At 34.6% G+C, this 19,633-nt stretch overlaps 1 protein-coding gene across 16 annotated transcripts in view; it reads right to left on the bottom strand.

Annotated features, from left to right (window-relative positions):
* The window catches only part of CCSER2 (coiled-coil serine rich protein 2), a 224,660-nt gene that overhangs the window by 135,907 nt on the left and 69,120 nt on the right, over positions 1-19,633 (bottom strand). For 8 of the 16 annotated variants that reach the window (XM_073241111.1, XM_073241110.1, XM_073241107.1 and 5 more), the window contains exons 2-4: positions 16,818-18,270; positions 15,482-15,678; positions 12,953-13,060 (exon numbers count right to left, since the gene is read on the bottom strand). The exons of 1 other annotated variant lie outside the window; for it this stretch is intronic. In XM_073241111.1, the coding sequence (XP_073097212.1) occupies positions 12,953-13,060; positions 15,482-15,678; positions 16,818-18,231 (1,719 nt within the window). In that variant the 5' untranslated portion in view covers positions 18,232-18,270. The remainder of the gene's footprint in view (positions 1-12,952; positions 13,061-15,481; positions 15,679-16,817; positions 18,271-19,633) is intronic. 7 more of the 16 variants (XM_073241112.1, XM_037002671.2, XM_037002672.2 and 4 more) reach the window with 1 other exon arrangement.

Raw genomic sequence — 19,633 nt, 5'->3', positions numbered from 1 at the left:
GAAAAAGGTATTTCATGCAACTAACTGGGAGAAAAAAGCAGGAGTTGCAGTACTTGTATCAGAGAAAATAGACTTCAAAACAAAGAAAGTCACAAGAGTCAAAGAACGACATTACATAATGATAAAGGGGTCAATCTAACAAGAAGATATAATCATTATAAATATCTATACGCCCAACACAGGAGCATGTGCATATGTGAAACAAATATTAACTGACTTGAAAGGGGAAATAGAATGCAATGCATTCATTCCAGGAGACTTCGACACTCCACTCATTCCAAAGGACATATCAACCAGATAGAAAATTAGTAAGGAGACAGAGGCACTGAACAACACATTAGAACAGATGGACCTAACAGACATCTACAGAACTCTACACCCAAAAGCAGCAGAATACACATTCTTCTCAAGTGCACATGGAACATTTTCAAGAATAGATCATATATTGGGCACAAAAAGAGCCTCTGTAAATTCAAAAAGGTTGTAATTGAACCAAACAGCTTCTCAGACCATAAAGGTATGAAACTAGAAATAAATTATGCAAAGAAAACAAAAAATCCCACAAACACATGGAGACTTCACAACATGCTCCTAAACAACCAATGGATTAATGACCGAATAAAAACAGAGATCAAGCAATATATGGAGACAAATGACAACAATAATTCAACACCACACAATATGTGCGATGCAGTGAAGGCCATGCTAAGAGGGAAGTATATTGCAATACAGGCCTACCTCAGGAAAGAAGAACAATCTCATATGAACAGTGTAAACTCACAATTAACGAAACTAGAAAAAGAAGAACAATTGAGGGCCAAAGTCAGTAGAAGGAGGGACATAATAAAGATTAGAGCATGAATAAGTAAAATCAAGAAGAATAAAACAATAGAATCAATGAAAGCAAGAGCTGGTTCTTTGAGAAAATAAACAAAATAGATAAATCCCTAGCCAGACTTATCAAGAAAAAAAAGAGCCTACACACATAAACAGAATCAGAAATAAGAATGGGCACTATGGACACCACAGAAATACAAAGAATTATTAGAGAACACTATGAAAAATTATATGCTAACAAACTGGATAACCTGGAAGAGATGGACAACTTCCTAGAAAAATACAACCTTCCAAGGCTGACTCAGAAACAGATAATCTAAACAGACCAATTACCAGCAACAAAATTGAATAGGTAATCAAAAAACTACCTAAGAACAAAACCCCTGGACCAGATGGCTTCACTGCTGAATTTTATCAAACAGCTAGTGAAGACCTAATACCCATCCTCCTTAAAGTTTCCCAAAATGCAGAAGAGGGAATACTTCTAAACTCATTCAATGAGGCCAGCATCACTCTAATACCAAAACCAGGCAAAGACACCACAAAAAAAGACAATTACAGACCAATATCCCTGTTGAACATAGATGCAAAAATACTCAACATATACTAGCAAACTGAATTTAAATATACACCAAAAAAGATCATCCATCATGATTAAGTGGGATTTATTCCAGGGATGCAAGGATGGTACAATATTTGAAAATCCATCAACATTATCCACCACATCAACAAAAAGAAGGACAAAAACCACATAATCATCTCCACAGTTGCTGAAAAAGCATTTGACAAAATTCAACATCCATTCATGATAAAAACTCTCTCAACAAAATGGGCATAGAGGGCAAGTACCTCAACATAATAAAGGCCATATATGATAAACCCACAGCCAACAGTATACTTAACAGCAAGAAGCTGAAAGCCTTTCCTTTAAGATTGGGAACAAGACAAGGATGCGTACTCTTTCCACTTTTTTTTTTTTTTAACAGTGCAAGAGTGGTGCTGAAAGGGCACCCTTTGTATTTATTGAGCAAATAAATGTTAACAACAATAGAATTCTGTGTCGGGGACTTAATACACAATCATTAACTAAACTCTAAACTTACATTTCGGCAGTCTCCAGTCTCCTGGGGCACAATGTCATACATGGTATTGAAACAATAGCAAGGGCAGTTAGGTCACAGAAACAGTTTTGGTCTTGTTTGTTCTGTGCTTGATCATGTATCAGGAATCACAGAAAAAACAATAAAGTCATATATGATTGTACATTTGATTTCTATACTTGATTTCTATATTACTCCCACATTTTCCCCTTATTTTCTTAATAAAATTTTTAAGTAGTAGGTAGACATAATAAAGATTACAGTTTCTAATAGAAGGCTTTTCAACACAGTTTACCTTTTCATAAAATATAATCCATCTTTTAAATCTCGTGATGTAAAATAAAGATGGAAAGTAGAGTTTAGTGCAGTAGGAAGGCAAGTGTAGGCGGTCAGGTCTGTGCCTATAGACTAGGTATTGATCCAAGCTAGAGAAGGGTGACAAAACAGCCATGGGTGCACAAGATTTCTCTCAAAACTGGAGGGGTGAGGTTCTAAGCCTCACCTCTGTTGACCCCCAATTTCTCACCTGATGGGCCCTCTGCAACTGTGCCTGTCTTAGGTTGTTCCTCTCTTGAGGAATCTTACCCGTCTCTGGCTAACGAGCCATCTTCTGGGACCATGAAGGGAGATGTAAAGTTGGTAAGTGAGAGCGAAGCAATATTCTTTGAAAAGGTTAGCTTTTTACTTCTTCGCAGATTTATGCCCTGTGGCTTCTATGCCCAGCACTTGTCTTCAGGTATCTTTACCAGCTGCAAGGATTATGATACATGGACATTTTAAGTATGAGGCACAAATTTTAGTAAAGGTCTGTGTTTAGGAAGGAAAAAGAAAAGCTATACAAGTAGCAAAGGAAGAAAACATGAGAAGATTGATTATTTCTTTGACATAACTTCTTGTAGAGTAACGGCAGTATGTATAGATTTTAACAAACTAACAGAACAGGAATACAGATACATAAAAAAGCAGACCTACAATTACCAACCATATCAGTTGGTTTTCAGTTAGGCAACCCAGGCATTTGTGAAAACTTAATAATAATATGATGAATTTTGTCTAATTGATTTTGAATAGTTTGAGAAAAATCAGACAACTTAAAACAACACATTCCTGGAAATTGTTCAGATCCCATATGTTCTTTTAACAGCATATAGTCTACAGTAGCACAATTCTGGAGAACAGCTACTTGCACATCCCCCAATCCTTGATTGAGTTCAGATAATATGGAAGCAGTTAAATTTGTTGTCTTACTGTACACACAGGCTAACTTAGATATTTCATTTTGCATTCCACCAAGTCCAGGAACTGGCAGGATGAATGCAGCTGCAATTACAACAGAGGTGGAATCTAAAAGTTTCAAGTTGTCGTCACAATCAGATGCCAGAGCTCGGAGAAATCTTTCATGACTATTTCCGGGATAATCTATTAGAGCAGGAAGGATGTGTCCCATGCCACATACACTTTAATAATGTGAAGAGAGGGCTTAGGGTGTGGACTTGTACCACCTGCCCTGTCCCTAAGGTGGGCTGGGTTGTTGTCTGTTTGCTAGGGCTGTTTATAGTGAAGTCACGGGTTATGCTGAGATACCCTTCTTTATTTGCAGAACACTCGAATATTCCAGGTCAAGTTGCTCCTGGCCTATTGAGCTTTAACTGATCTCACTGAAGAATGACTCTAGAGCTTAATTTTTAACACAGAGTTTTGGTAGGGGGTTTCCTTGCATGTAGATTGCAAATATCCTGCCTTGCTTTTTCTGGAGGCCCTCACCCTATTCTCTCTAAGCTCACGGTCCCTGTCTCATTTCCCCTTCTACAGATGGAGACCCTAGCTGCTGCTAGGGAAAAGGGGCGATGACTGCTCTGGCTGCTTCATGCTGAGAGGGGCACTGTAAGGGGTGCACTTAGGTCTCCATCACTGGTCAGTTGAGAGGGCCTCAGAAGATTGGCACTTCTATTCCGGGTTCCATTTCTATTACTATTTGCAGTTTTATGGCTTGCAGTGGTGGGCATCAGGTTCTATGAAACTGATAAAGTTAGAGAGAATTAGGAACGTCCCCTGCCTCACTCAAAGCCAGGGCAGCCTAAAGAAGCAGGCTCTGAAGTTATCCTGGATGAACGCCCAAAATGACACTGGGATTCTTGTTCACAGAGCTGAAGAATGAACTTCGCAAACAGTCAAGGTAGGAGAACAAGGCAGAGGCTTTTATTTAGAGAGAAAGCCAGAGGACAGAGCTCATGGCTTAGGCCAGGAGGGGACAAGAGGGCCTCCACTCTTTTCACTTTTATTCAACATAGTTCTGGAGGCCTCATCATGGCAATCAGACAACACAAAGAAATAAAGTGCATTCATATTGGTAAAGAAGAAGTTAAACTGCCCCTGTTTGCAGATGACATGATATTGTACATAAAAAACCCTAAAGAATCCACTCCAGAACTGCTAGATCTAATATCTGAATTCAGCAAAGTTGCAGGATACAAAATTAACACACAGAAATCTGTTGCATTCCTGTACAGTAATAATGAACTAGCAGAAAGAGAAATTAGGAAAACATTTCCATTCACAATTGCATCAAAAAGAATAAAATACCTAGCAATAAACCTAACCAAGGAAGTGAAAAACCTATACCCTGAAAACTACAGGACACTCCAAAGAGAAATTAAAGAAGATACCAATAAATGGAAACACATCCCGTGCTCATGGACAGGAAGAATTAATAGTCAAAATGGCCATTCTGCCTAAAGTAATGTACAGATTCAATGCAATCCCTATCAAAATACCAACAGCATTCTTCAACAAACTAGAGCAAATAGTTCTAAAATTCATATGGAACCACAAAAGACCCCAAATAGCCAAAGCAATCCTGAGAAGGAAGAATAAAGCAGGAAGGATTATGCTCCCCAGCTTCCAGCTCCACTAAAAAGCCACAGTAATCAAGACAATTTGACACAGGCACAAGAACAGATTCATAGACCAATCGAACAGACTAGAGAGCCCAGATATAAACCCAAGCATATATGGTCAATTAATATATGATAAAGGAGCCATGCATATATACTGAGGAAATGACAGCCTCTTCAACAACTGGTGTTGGCAAAACTGGACAGCTACATGCAAGAGAATGAAACTGGATTATTGTCTAACCCCATACACAAAAGTAAACTCAAAATGGATCAAAGACCTGAATGTAAGTCACAAAACCATAAAACTCTTAGAAGAAAACATAGGCAAAAATCTGTTGAGTATAAACATAAGCAACTTTTTCCTGAACGCATCTCCTTGGGCAGGGGAAACAAAATAAAAAATGGACTACATCATGCTAAAAATGGAACTACATCATGCTAAAAAGCTTCTGTACAGCAAAGGACACCATCAGCAGAAGAAAAAGACATCCTACAGTACAGGAGAATCTATTTGTAAATGACATACCCAACAAGGGATTAACATCCAAAGTATATAAAGAATTCATATGCCTCAACACCCCAAAAGAAATAACCCTATTAAAAAATGGGCGGAGGATATGAACAGCACTTCTCCAAAGAAGAAATGCAGATGGCCAACAGACACATGAAAAGATGCTCCACATCGCTAATTAGCAGGGAAATACAAATTAAAACTACAATGAGATATCATCTCACACCAGTAAGGATGGCTACCATCCAAAAGACAAACAACAACTAATGTTGGCGAGGATGCGGAGAAAGGGGAACCCTCCTACATTGCTGGTGGGAATGTAAATTAGTTCAACAATTGTGGAAAGCAATATGGAGGTTCCTCAAAAAACTAAAAATAGAAATACCATTTGACCCAGCTATTCCCCTCCTAGGATATTACTCAAAGGAAACAAGATCTCAGATTCAAAAAGACATATGCACCCCTATGTTTATTGCAGCACTATTTACAACAGCCAAGAAATGGAAGCAACCTAAGTAGATGAATGGATAAAGAAGATTTGGTAGACATACACAATGGAATATTATTCAGCCATAAGAAGAAAACAAATCCTACCATTTGCAACAACATGGATGGAGCTACAAGGTATTATGCACAGTGAAATAAGCCAGAAGGACAAGTCCCATCTGTGGACCATAAGAAAGCAAAAACTGAAGGAAAAAAACAGCAGCAGACTCACAAACCCAAGAATGGACTAACAGTTACCAAAAAGGAAGGTACTGGGGAGGGTGGGTGAGAAGGGAGGGAGAAGGGGATTAAGGGGTATTATGATTAGCACACATAATATAGCAGGGATGGGTGGGGGCACGGGGAAGGCAGTAGAGCATAGAGAAGACAAGTAGTGACTCAATAGCATCTTACTCTAGTAATGGACAGTGACTGTAATGGGGTATGGTAGGGGGGAACTTGATTATATGGGTGAATGTTGTAACAACAATGTTGCTTATGTGAAACCTTCATAAGATTTTATATCAACGATACTGTAAAAAAAGATACAAAAATAATTTGATAGAGGAATCGCAGGAAGAAGGCATGGTAGACTGTAGAAAAATATAGGTAAAGGTATAGAAAGAGAGAGCTTAAAGAAACATAAATAAATAATCTCAAACGATCTTTGCACAAGAATGCAGATAAGATATAAGCATATGCCCTGATTATAGATACAGATTTAAAGAAGCAATGGCATGATCTCACCAAAGTTGAATGAAAACAGCTGGATAGTGGTATTAAAAGTAATGGTGAAAAACACGCAGAATGGAGACAATCTGAGATAATATATGTGAATACACTCTAAAAAGACTAAAGTATCTCTGGTTTCCCCCTTAAAGTAAATAACCTAGCCTAAATTAAAAGACACTAAAATCACTGATACAAAATTACAGAATAATTTGAAACTTTCTGAGATTTCTTCTACAATTCAAAATAAAACCAAAGGAGGGAAATACAAGCCAGATTTGATATTTCTCTGCCAAATTTTTGGACTAGAGAAAATTCCAAAATTCAGTTCAAATAACTATGGTAACTCATATAATCACATAAATTAATGCTAAGAATATTATGACATTCAGCACACATTTAAATCTCAATAAAGTCTAGAAGTTATCAGTCATCAAGGTAGAAACCCAAATCTGCAAGTTGTTCCCTTAGTAAAACACAGGTAAAGAGGTGTTAATAATATACGCTAGCATCATGAAAATTCAAGAATAATTATTTCCTAGTGGGTCAAAAGCACTCAAGCAAGAGTTTGAATTGATATTTTAAAGTGAAAAAGATTCTATTCAAATGATAAGAAGGTTGAACTTGCCTACTATGTTAAGATAAGTCACAGATAAAACAAAGAAGAATAAAACTAGACACTTTCAGGGATTATCTGGTTCAACCACTTTAGGCGTCCTATAAAAATCCTTCCAAAAATAAAAGAACTCCATGTGCTAATTTAAAATACCAATTCCTAAATATTTTAGTGTTAGGGAATCAGTCATCATGACACTGTAGTTCAACTCTTCTTCAATGAGTGATCTCATACTGGTCACAGCATTTCAGCAAATAGGATTCTGAGTATGGCTCACTGTGCTTACAAGAGAGAAAAATGTTTTTGCCTGAAAATGTTCATAATCACATGAAATATGATTATGATAATATTTATCAGGAAAAAAATTGCTGTGTTTCATCTCCAAAAAAGTTAAATATCAAGTACAAGTTTATTCAGTTAAAAAATGCTTGGTTAACCCAAGTAAATAAAAGGCTGAAAATCAAGAATACCAGACTATAATAATTATACCAGAGTAAAAGTAATAACAGTATAATAATTAGTAAACTAGTTCTCAGTCAATTAATATCAATGTACTCAACTCTTCTGAAATTCATCCATATCCGAAATAGGAGTTAGTAACTGGTCCACAGCTTCTTCAAAGGATTATTATAAAAATATAAAATAATGAATAAAATGAGATATTGTCATTCAGCCAACAAAGACAATTTCAAATCAGTACCTGTGCCAGAGTCCTCAAACCTACACCTGAGTTAGATGATTAATGAGGAAGACTCACAGTTCTCAGCAAACAGTCAAAATCGCAGCTAAGATTTAGTTCAGCAAAAGGACTCAAAACAATAAGCAAAGGAAAGGCACATGAGCGAAGCTGAAAAACACCAGGTGTAAGCTTCCAGAGTCCTCTCCATTGAAGTCACATAGGATGTTCTTAATTCCTCCAGCAACAATTGACAACACAGGAAAAGTGTTGTCTATTATTGATGTTCTAAGAAATTCAGTGATTTTAACTAGGGCTAGTCACATGGGCACCCTCTGCCTAGCACAAACCACTCCAGAATCCCAGAAGGAATGCAGGTGCTCAGAATAAACTATGTTGTTTGTATAAACACTTCAGGTACACTGAGCTACTCTCATCATTTAGGGAAAGTTTTATATGCTGTAAGGGAACTCTTTGGCAGCAAAGGGTCAGCCTTTCTAAGGACAGGCAATCTCAGGCCTGCTATGTTAATGCTTCTCTGCATAGTTCCCACATGTCTTATGGAGGAATAGTAATGAGGATAAACTATAATGTCTTATATCAACTTCAGATGGATTAAAGTCTTAAGACACATAAAAAAATTAAAACTAGAGGACAATAAAATAATAATAAATAGCTAACACCTATTGAGCTTTACTATATATCTGGTATTAAACATTTTATATGCCTGACCTTAAGTTCACAGCAACCCCATGAGGTGATCAGAGATGATATTCAAAATACTCAACAACAAGAACTGCATGGCTGTTAGATCATTCAGGCATGTACTTCCTAAATCAGCCCTGGAGGTAGGTATGATTATCATATCTACTTACAAAAAAAAAGAAACACAGGGAATCCAAAGATATGCAGCTAGTACATGACAAAGATGGGATTTTTAATGTAACTTGTTCCAGAGCCCTGGCTATTAATCACTGTGCTATACTGTCCCTCAATATACAAAATACCTTATGGTCCTAAATGGGTAAGAATGTCTTAAACATACACATCAAAATTTAAAACCATATATGCATGGTAAAAGGCATAAAAAGCAAAGTTAAAAGCCATTGGCTAAGAGATGACTATTTGTGACACATTTAAAAAGAATTAAATTCAGACCACATGAGACTTTTCCTTATCAATAAGAAAAAGGGAAGAAAAAAAAAAGAAAAATGAGCAAATAAGTAATTCATGTAAAAGGAAACCAAATAGCCAGTAAATACGTGAAAAAAAATTAATTATGAGGTAAACACAAATTAAAGTGACATACTGTTTCACACTCACCAAACTAGCTAAAATTTCAAAGTCAGATAATAGCAAGTGGGGTGGACATGAGGACATGAGGAGCAACAGAAACCTTCATTCACTGCTGGTAAGTATAGACAGGTAGAACCATTTTAGAGAGCTATTTAGCAGCATCTAGTAAACTTGAAGAACCATATATCCTCTGATCCAGTAATGCTATTTCTTGGCTTATATCCTAGAGGAACCCTAATGTATATGATCAAAGAGACATGAGTTAAGAATGCTCACTGCTGTATGGTCTTGACATTATTATTATTATTATGTGAGGAATAACTCAAATGTCCATTAGTGGGCAGAGAAAAAAATTGGTATATTTAAATGATATTATATAGCATATTATACATATTACACAGTAGTAAAAATCAATGAACTATACCTTATAATACAAATACACATGTACCATAAAAACACTGAATAAAAAAAAAGTTGTGAAAAAGGACGTCATGTACCACTTGTGACACACAAAACAATATTATGTATTATTCATGAATACATAAATGTATTAAAGAGAAAAAAGATGGCATACACAACATGGCTTAGAATTCATTGTTTTAAAGCAAGACACTAGAAGAAACAGTTATATTTAATACAAGGGTGCTACTGAATGCTATATAATAAAGCCTTCTTATGAGAATTAATGCATATAATAGGAAAATAAGCTGAAAATCGATACTGTAGTTCCATGTCAAGAATTTTGGAAAAGAAAAAGCAAAATAATCTAAAAGTAGAAGGAAGAAAATAAAGATATGAGCAAAAATCAATGAAACAAAAAAAGTAAACAAAGAAAAATCAGCAAAACCCAAGTTTGGTTCTTCAGAATGAAGAAAAAGAATAGAAATACTTGTTACCAATACCAGGAATGAAAAAGTAGACACCACTACAAGAGACCATAAAGATGTGCAAGATAGGATAATCACGAACAACTTGCACTAACAAATGACAACCGAGATGGACACATTTTCAAACACCAACACAAAAAGAAATATACATATGTCTTAATGGACCAATATCTATTTAAAAAATTAAATGTTATTAAAAACCTCACAAAGAAAACTCCAGGTTCAAAGGGTTTCACTAGCGAATTCTTTTAAACATTCAAGGAAGTAGTAACATCAATTAAACACAAGCTCTTTCAAAGGGCAAAAAAAATAGGGAAAACTTAACACACTTATGAAGCTAATATAACCTTGATACCAAATGTGACAAAAACACCAAAAAAAAAAAAAAAGTGGGGGCAATTACACAGCAATCTTGTTCATCAACATAACTGCAAAAAACCTATTAGGAAATCAAGTCTAACATTTAAAGAGATAATATATCACAAAAAAGAGAACTTATTTCAGGAATGGAAAGACAGTTTAATATTTGAAAATCAAGAAATGTAATTTACCATACTAACAGAAAATACTTAACAGAAAAAAAATAATAATCTGACCATGTCAATACATGTAGAGAAAGCATTTGGTAAAAATTAACATTCACTCAAAACAAAAATTAAGCATATAAAATAGAAAGGACATTCCTTAATTTGATGAAAGATATCTACAGCCTCCACCACACACACACAGAAAACATTAATGGTGAGCTATTAAAACTCTCCTGAAATTCCACACCATTTCAATTCAACATTATATTAGAAGTCCTAACCAGTGGAATAAAGGGGAGGGTGGGGGATAGAGTTTGCAAATGATATGATTGTATAGTATATGCAGAAATTCCAAAAACATCCAAAGGCGAATTATTAGAATAAGTGAATTTATCAAGGTCATCGGAAAGGTAAGTCAAAATGCAAAACTCAAGAATATTCAAGTATATATGTATATTGCAACAAAAACTTTGAAACTAAAATTTTCGAAGTGGTACCATTTATTAGAAAATAGTACCTAAAATAAAGCAAATAAGTATAAAATTGTACAGAAATGCATAAAACATTTAGCAAGAAATATTTCTGAAGTCCCAAATGCTTGTATGGAGAAACATACCATAATCATGAATTGAAAGATTCAATATAGTAAATATGTCAATTCCCCCTTGATTGATCCATAAATCCAATGCAATCTCATTCAAAATCCCTGCAGGTTTTCTGCAGAAATTAACAAATTCATTCTAATATACTGCAAAAAACAAGCTAGGGAAACCTTGGAAAAGAACAACGCTGGAGGACTTACACTACTAGTTGCCAATACTTATTTTAAAGCTACAGTAATTAAAACAGTGAAAGTATCGACACCAGGATAAGCATAGAGACCACTGAACTAAGAGTCAAGAAATACACAGTTACAGTCACTGGTTTATGACAAAGAAAACTCTGCAGTAGAGTGGCAGGAAGTTACTTTTCCAAAAAAGAAAAACTTAAGCTTAACCTTTACCTCACACTATGCACAAAAATAATTCTAGATGGCTTGAAGATCAAAATGTCAAAGGTTCAAAAACAATGCTTTTAGAAGAAAATATTGGAACATAGCTTCATGACTTAAGGGTAAACAAAAACTTCAGTTAAAAAATCTGCTAACAATAAAGAAAAGAATGGAAAATTGGGCTATATTAAAATTGTTAACATCTATTCAGCAGAAGACACTATTAAGGTACTTAGAAAGCAACCCATAAATATAAAATACATTCACATACATACATGCATGTGTATGTGTATACATATATATACATGTACATGTTTGTACATGCGTATGTAAATACATACAGAAGTTTTATATCCAAAATGTATGAAGTACTTTTTACAAACCAGTTAGAAAAAATATATACAGCCCAGTAGAAGGCACTTCTCAACAGAGGATACCCTAACAGCAAATAAACATATGTGAAGGTCTTCAATGAGTAGTTATCACAAAACACAAGACAAAAATTTCAATGCAATACTACTATACACCCACCAGAAGAGCAAATATGCAAAAAGACTGACAACACCAAGTATTGACTAGAAAGCAGAATTTCTGGAATGTTCATTTACTACCAGTAGGAATGTAAATTCGTACAGCACTTTGAAAAACAGGCAACTATACAGGTAATATAGCCTATAATCCAGGGATTCCTCTCCTAAATATTTTGCCCACAGAAATATATAAAATGTTCACCAAAAACATAAAAAATCTTCACAGCAATAGCAATAGTCAAAAACTGTAAACAAACTAAATGTCCATTAATAACAGGATAAACTATAGCATTCATACAGAGTATTATATAATAAATGAATGAACAAACTATAACAAATACTAACAAATTGATTCAAAGATGCCAGACATAAAGTAGACAGGATTATAATTCTACTTATATGGAGAAAAGTAAAGAATAGGCAAAACTAACTTGTCTATAGTGACAGAAATCAGAATAGTGGTTGTAACTCTCAGGAGCTGGAGATAATGACTAAAAAACACAGGAAACAATTCTGAGGTGATGGAAATGTTCTTTGCCACAATGTGGACAGTTGCTGAGTAAGTATATACACATTTTCAAAACTCCCTGTGTTTTGAACAGATCTATACATTTCATTGCATGTGAATTATACCCCCAACAAAACACTGTTAGCATTTAAACAAAAAAAAGGCCAAGGTTCTAGACAAGTGCTATACAAAACTGTACAAAATGTCAGGGTCCATAACAAGATCAGGAGCTTATACCACAATGTATATCAGCACACTGCTTTCTTTCTTCAAAGAGAAAAGTCCTTCTATGAAAACTGTATCAAATGCACTAAATAGCAGGTTGAACTTAACTGTGTTAGTAGTGACACAGTTCACTTACATTCTCTTGAAAGCTCCTTATCTTGACCTGGACTGGAATGAGTATTGTACAGAAGAACCATAGTGGTGGTTGGAGTGAAGGAGGGAAGGACATGCAAGCAGGAAAGGCCTTTGGTGAAAGAAGATGGTGAGACCAAGAAAAATAAGAACATGTTAAGGTTTTTTTGGGGTTAAGTTAGAAATATTTAAACTATTTTAGAAAAAACAAAAGAAGAAACAAAAAGTGAGCCAAATTTAAATAAAAATAAGATGGCAGAATGAAGTCCAAGTGTATCAACAAATGCAAACACAAAGGGACTAAATTCACCAGTTAAAAGAAAAAGATAGACTGTATTTTTTAAATAACAACCTATTTGCTATGTTTCAAAAGGTGATAGCAAATGGAAAATATATAAATGAAATTGGTAAAATATACTAATATCTGAAAAAAGAGGCCTTAAGACAAAAAGCATGAGGGAATCACTTAATTATAATCTTAAATCCAATGCACCAAGAAAACAATTCTAAACAGATATACACTTAACAAAATAAACTTAAGATATAAAAAGCAAAATGATACAATTTCGGAGTAAAAATGATAAATCCACTTTATAGTAGATCTTATCATACTCTTTTCAACTTTTGCCAACCTTTGTCAGATTGCCTTCCTTTTAGATCAGAAGACTGAAGATCTAAGACCTTAAAATAAATAGCCAATCCAGGGCAATCAATTCTGAACTCTCTTAGAGACTACATCGTTGTAAGTCACAAACATAGTAAACTGAAGATGGAGAACCTCTGAAACATGTCAGGTATTAAGTGGCTTATAGCTAAGCACAGTGTTCATTTTCACTTCCACTTCAATCATTTTTGCTTAAAAAAGGCCTAGTAAGAAAGCACATAAAGCCGTAAACTGTAATCTTTTCTGTACTTCCTTTATCTAATGAGATAGAGATACTCTAAATGTGTCCTCTCTGTGCAACTTAACAAGTCTCTGGTAATGATGTTTATTTTTTTCCAAGTCACAGGTTTATATAAGTGTAGAAAATTACAATGCCTGAAATCCACTTGGAATTTAATATATCTAACAAAGAATACCAATTTTCTCATAAAATTACTGGAAAATCTTATTTTATATACTAAGTAATAAAGTTACTTTAAACATACCAACTTATACATTAGTCATGTAGCATTATAGTCTTCAGCTACATTATAATCATATAGTCATCAGCTACATTACTTGCAGTATTTCTTAGATTATGTTTGTATAAATGTGTAGTAGGTCTTAGTGGTCCCTCATATCTGGCTCCCTTGCCTTTCAGGAACATTGGAGACTACACTTCCTGACCGCTTAGTATTTAAAATTTAGTTGAGTCAACAGATTGCGCGTGAAGAGTGCCGTGTGCCATCTGCAGGCCAAAGCAAGTAATTGCATGTGAGAAACGCTCCAGCACTCTTCTCCACGTGACAAGATGGGGCCTCTAAATGAGATGGTGAGCCGCAAGATCAAAGTAGCAGAGAACGCTGAAGACAGGTGCCTTAGAGAATTTCCCAGAGCTACAACAGTTTGTAAGAGTAAAAAGTAATTTTTATTATGTTAAACTACTGAGAGTTGGCACCTGTTATGGCCCAGCGTTTCTGAACAGCAGCACTGCTGAAAACTAGGCTTGATTAATTTTTTGCTGTAGGTGCTGTCCTACATACTGTGGAGCACCAAGCAGCATTCCAGCATCTACCCATTACAGGCATGCCTTATTTTCCTGTGGTTCGCAGATACTGTGTTCTTATAAACTGAAGGTTGTGGCAACCCTGCATCAAGTCTATAGGCGCCATCTTTCCAACAGTTACTTCATGTCTCTGTGTCACAATATTCTTACAATATTTCAAACTTTTTCATTAGTATTGTATTTGTTAATAGTGATCTGTGATCAGAAATTACAACTCACTGAAAGCTCAGATACTTGTTAGCATCTTTTTAGCAATAAAGTATTTTTTAACTAAGGTATGTAGACTTTTTTAGACTAGTTTAAATAGATGCTTTAAAAAAATGCTATCCAACACTTTAAATAGACTGCAGTACTATGTAAACATAACTTTTATATGCACTGGAAGACCAAAAAATTCATTTGACTCACTTTACTGTGATACTTGCTTTATCACAGTGGTCTGGGTCCAAACCTGCAATATCAACAAGCTGTGCTGTGTTTGCCAGTAGCACCCCTCAATGTGACAAACAAAAATTCTCCAGATATTGTCCTCATCCCCCACCTTGAGAACTACTAGGTTAGCTTAACTTCAACAATACAGTATGTCTATATGTATGTATTACAAATATGTGTGTATGAGAATATATTTAACTTAGGTGTTATATGACACAAATATATGCTTTATTACTTACTATAAAAGTTTGGTAGGGCCTTAATAGGTACAAATTTCACTTAACTAGGAGAACTAATTAATTTATAAGCTTAAAAAAATCCAATCAATATCACAAGTCTTTCTATAGTAAGGTAAACAACATGTTCCAAACGTTATATAAATCCATACATACTATGCTGTTCATTTCAGAGGACTCATAGCTTCCAACTGGGTGGACATTTCCAATGGGCTCCAAGCCCTCTTCATCCCACATGTATGTTCCATCAGAGCTATCAGATGGAGAAAGTTCAAACGAAGAACCAGCTCTGTAATCTGTATCTGGTGAAAGCAAGTTATTCCCAGAAGTATGTTTTGTACATTCACTCCTGTCTTCAATTGATTTTTAAAAAGAGAGAAAAAAAGTTATTAGTCTACAAAAATGTAATTATTTCTCAGGTTCTAAAAATGGAAGCTCTAATAATTTGACATATTATAGCAAAAAAGTTGGCAGAACAGTAAATAACTATAGCATTTTCAAAATCCTAAGCAAAAAAATCAGGAGGAAAAACCTTTAAAATAACCTACTAAAATGTTTCCCAGTAGACATAAATAAAATTCACTACTTCATCTTTCACTTCTGCAACATTTCTGAAAATGTAAATAAAGTCTCATATTCTTTTAAATTTTCCTATTTACTTTCAAGCATAGGCCAGGCAACTCCTTACTCTCTGTATGCAATCATTTAACCTCCTTAACAGTCATTTAACAGTTGCCTCCTTACAAGGAAAAAACTTGTTCCTAACTAGAAGACCCTCAGATAGGCAAGGGTTTATGGACATTTCCAGGCATGGCCTAGTCCCTTAATGAAACTACATGCCTATATGCACTGCCTTAAATTTTTTTTTTTCAGGCTATATGGGCATATAAATACATTTTCTTCATTATTTAGTGCCAGGATAACCAAATAAAAGAGGAAATGTTTAACAAGTGCTCTCTCACTCTTCTCAATTTAAAAAATAAATCTCTTCTGAGTATAACTATAAAGTTTGCTAAACAAGCAATTTAAATCCTCCTTTAAAAATATAAAAATTTCCTAAGATAAAAAAAAATCAATAGATTGGACACAACCTATATTAGCTCATTTACCCATTGCTATAGTTTTATTCTTAACAAACAGTAATCATCTACTCCCTAAGGGAAGAGAAATTTTTAATGGCGTGCCACTGTTTGGGGGAAGTATTAAAAAGAATATTCTAAAGCAAATAGGAATAGGCCTGGGTAAGATAGTCAAAGAACAAAGGTAAGTTCCTTGTTACCTAAGCAGGAGTGTTTTTACTGTCCATATAAAGTGAAAAATAGAACAAGGAGCAAAAGTCAGAAGGAAGTTAAATGTTGCCCCACACCAATTTCATCTAGCTCCATCCTTCCATGCAATTGATATCTTGGAAGTAATCAGAGGATAATACTAAATATAAGTTCAGTTTTATTACCTAGGAGAAAGTAATCAAACCAAGGATATTAATATTTACCAGAGACATTTATATCTATCCACTCATCAGTTTTACTGAAGGATTTTTCATTTTCCTTGGGAGAATCAAATATATCCTTTGGTGGCACATTTTCATGTTTTTCTTCTTTGAGAGAAATTTCCTCTGGAGTTATTCTAGTTCTGTTGGAATCATCTATATCTATAAAATCATCACTAAAGTCTTCACTTAAATCATTCTTCTCAGAAGATGACAAAGAAGACAAGGAAATGTCATCCACATCATCACTCAGGTATCTAATTTTAGTATCACACTTGATGGTCTGGTTATTTTCTGTTCTGTAACTATCATTCTCAGTTAGCTCTTGGTCCTTATCAGCAGCTCTGTCCTTAGCCAAAAGTGCAGCATCTTCCTCCACATACGTGTCAGTAGGTAAATTTTTATTACTATCAGCTGTGACAGTCCCAGAAAATGGAGGTCGGCTCGACTTCAGTAGAGAGGGACGAACCATCCTATAACCCAAAGTGGAAGTTACACCTGGACCATTTGGTAAAGCCAACTTCTTTCCACCAGCAGCATAAGGCCTATTAAATTCATACCCTAAATGTTCATTCCCACTGAGTACTTCTGACTGCTGAGAATTTCTTGTTAGCATACTTGACCTCAGGGGCACTCTAATGGGCAGCTGTTGGTTCTGATAAGGCTTTGTAAGATCTGTAGCTCGACTGAAGGAATGTGATCTGATTATAGATGAAGGTGGAAGGAATAAATTCTGAATGGAATGAGAAAAACTCTGTGACCTTACCATTTTTTCACAAGTAAGAGATTTAATATTGTCTAGGGATTGTGCTAAGCTTTCTCCAGAACTGCTTCTGGTAGCACAAGAGTTTGTTCTAGGCCTTTGCATGCCAGCTGATCGGTTTCCATAAAATCCATTCGACTGTGATTTTGGAGCACTGGCTGAAGAATATGAAGTCCTTGCTAATAATGTGCCTTTGGTGAATTTACCCAGATTAGATGGCCCAGACAAAGACTTTTGTTTCAACTCCTCTGTAGATGACACAAACATAGTGGATGGCTTTGCTAACTTTGATGTAAGTAAAGAAATACTTTTCAAACCTCCCTTCATCCCATTTTTATCAACCATTCCTTGAGTAGGTGCATGTTTTTCAGAATCAATTACTTTATCATGTGAACTTTGAGTATCATTAGGCTCTTCAGCATCTTGTGCACTAAGCTGGTATTTAGTTGCCATTCTCCAATTAAATGAATAGGATGATGGACAACTGGAGCCATTATTTTTGATGTAACTTTTGATATTGCTACTCTTGGAAGTTCCTAGTAAATTAACAGGTGTCCCATTTGACATTGGCTTCAGTGCACTTCTTACAGATTTTGTTCCATACTTTGGCAACTTGGAACCCAAAAATGTCTTGATTTGTGTTTTTTCTTCCATGAGCTATAAGGTGCATTTGTTCTTAAAATTTGACAGAATCTGAGGAGACAAAAAAATAGAATAAATGTTTTTTTTATTTTTAAAGTATACATGACATTAAAAGAACTAAATAAGAAGTTATGTGTACTACATAATACAAATACATATTTTTATATAATAAATGCAGCAAAGCCCAAAAGCTACTCACGATTCCTACAGAACTCTTATTAAATATTGAATACATTAATTAAATAACTTTATGTTAGAAAAAATAAAGAACATTTTTATAAACAATTTTATAAACTTGGGCTATCAATTATGATACCTAAATCCAGAAATAATAAAATTAGACCCCCAAATTTGACTGTATTAAATAAAACACTTCCTAGTTTCTAATAAAGGTTATTTTTTTACTTTGGGTAATGTCCCCTGTAAAAATAAGAACTTGTGATTTTAGTTTTGTTTTTTTATTTCTAAAGCATGCATGATATTAAAAGAACTAGAATACACTTTTAAAACTTTCATTATTAAAGTAATGAGAAGAATGTAGGTAAAGAACACAATAGTACCAAAAACATTCTTCTGGAATTAACGGCTGAGATACCAGCTCATTTTAAGCAATTATCTCAAAATAATTTCCATCTAGCAATATAAACATATATTATAGTTAGTGCCATAATGACAAGTATAATAATTTAATAAAGCTGATTTGTCCATTAATCTCAATCTCTCAAGTTTATTTTAAAGGTAATATAAAACAAACAGAAAAATGTTCAATGCACACACAAGAGCAAGAAGCAGAAACAAATAGTGTCCTCTATTTAAGAAACTGTTAAATTATGACATGTCATATGATGAGATTACAAAAATGAGACAGAATATTAAAATGTCCTAATATTAAAACAGATATACTATGGTCACTACATGCTCACTACAATTATATAAAAATTATGTAAAAGCACACCTAAGAGCAAAATGCAAATAAAAGAAAAAAATATGTCTTGGGGTCAATGAAGTCTTTTAAAATTACATATCTTACACTGTCTTTATTTAATTTTCTTAATTAAAAAATTGGTTCTAAGTCATCCCTGATCTTAAGATTTAGACAGTTTCTAGAATAAATACATGTTATTGACTATGTCAAAAGTAAATATTTAGGAAGTCACACAGACTTCAATAAAGATGGTGGGGTGAAATAGAAAGTATAGAACTTCCTATCCCCAATAACTAATAAAAGGGAAAGAATACATGCATGTAATTTTTTAGTCAAAACCCACTAGCTGCAGTCAAACACAGAACTGTTTAAACTAAAAACCTCTAAACTTTAAAAAGTAGTAGCCAGGAAAAGAATCTATACGCTGTGGTCCATCCAGCTCCTGGCCTGATTACATTGCCTAGAAGCAGTAATGAGAAAAACAGGTAC

The sequence above is a fragment of the Manis javanica genome, chromosome 7 (assembly GCF_040802235.1).
Source record: "Manis javanica isolate MJ-LG chromosome 7, MJ_LKY, whole genome shotgun sequence".
NCBI classification, from domain to species: Eukaryota; Metazoa; Chordata; class Mammalia; order Pholidota; family Manidae; genus Manis; species Manis javanica.
The sequence above is the reverse complement of the archived record's forward strand: the minus strand, read 5'-3'. Positions and strand labels throughout refer to the sequence as shown.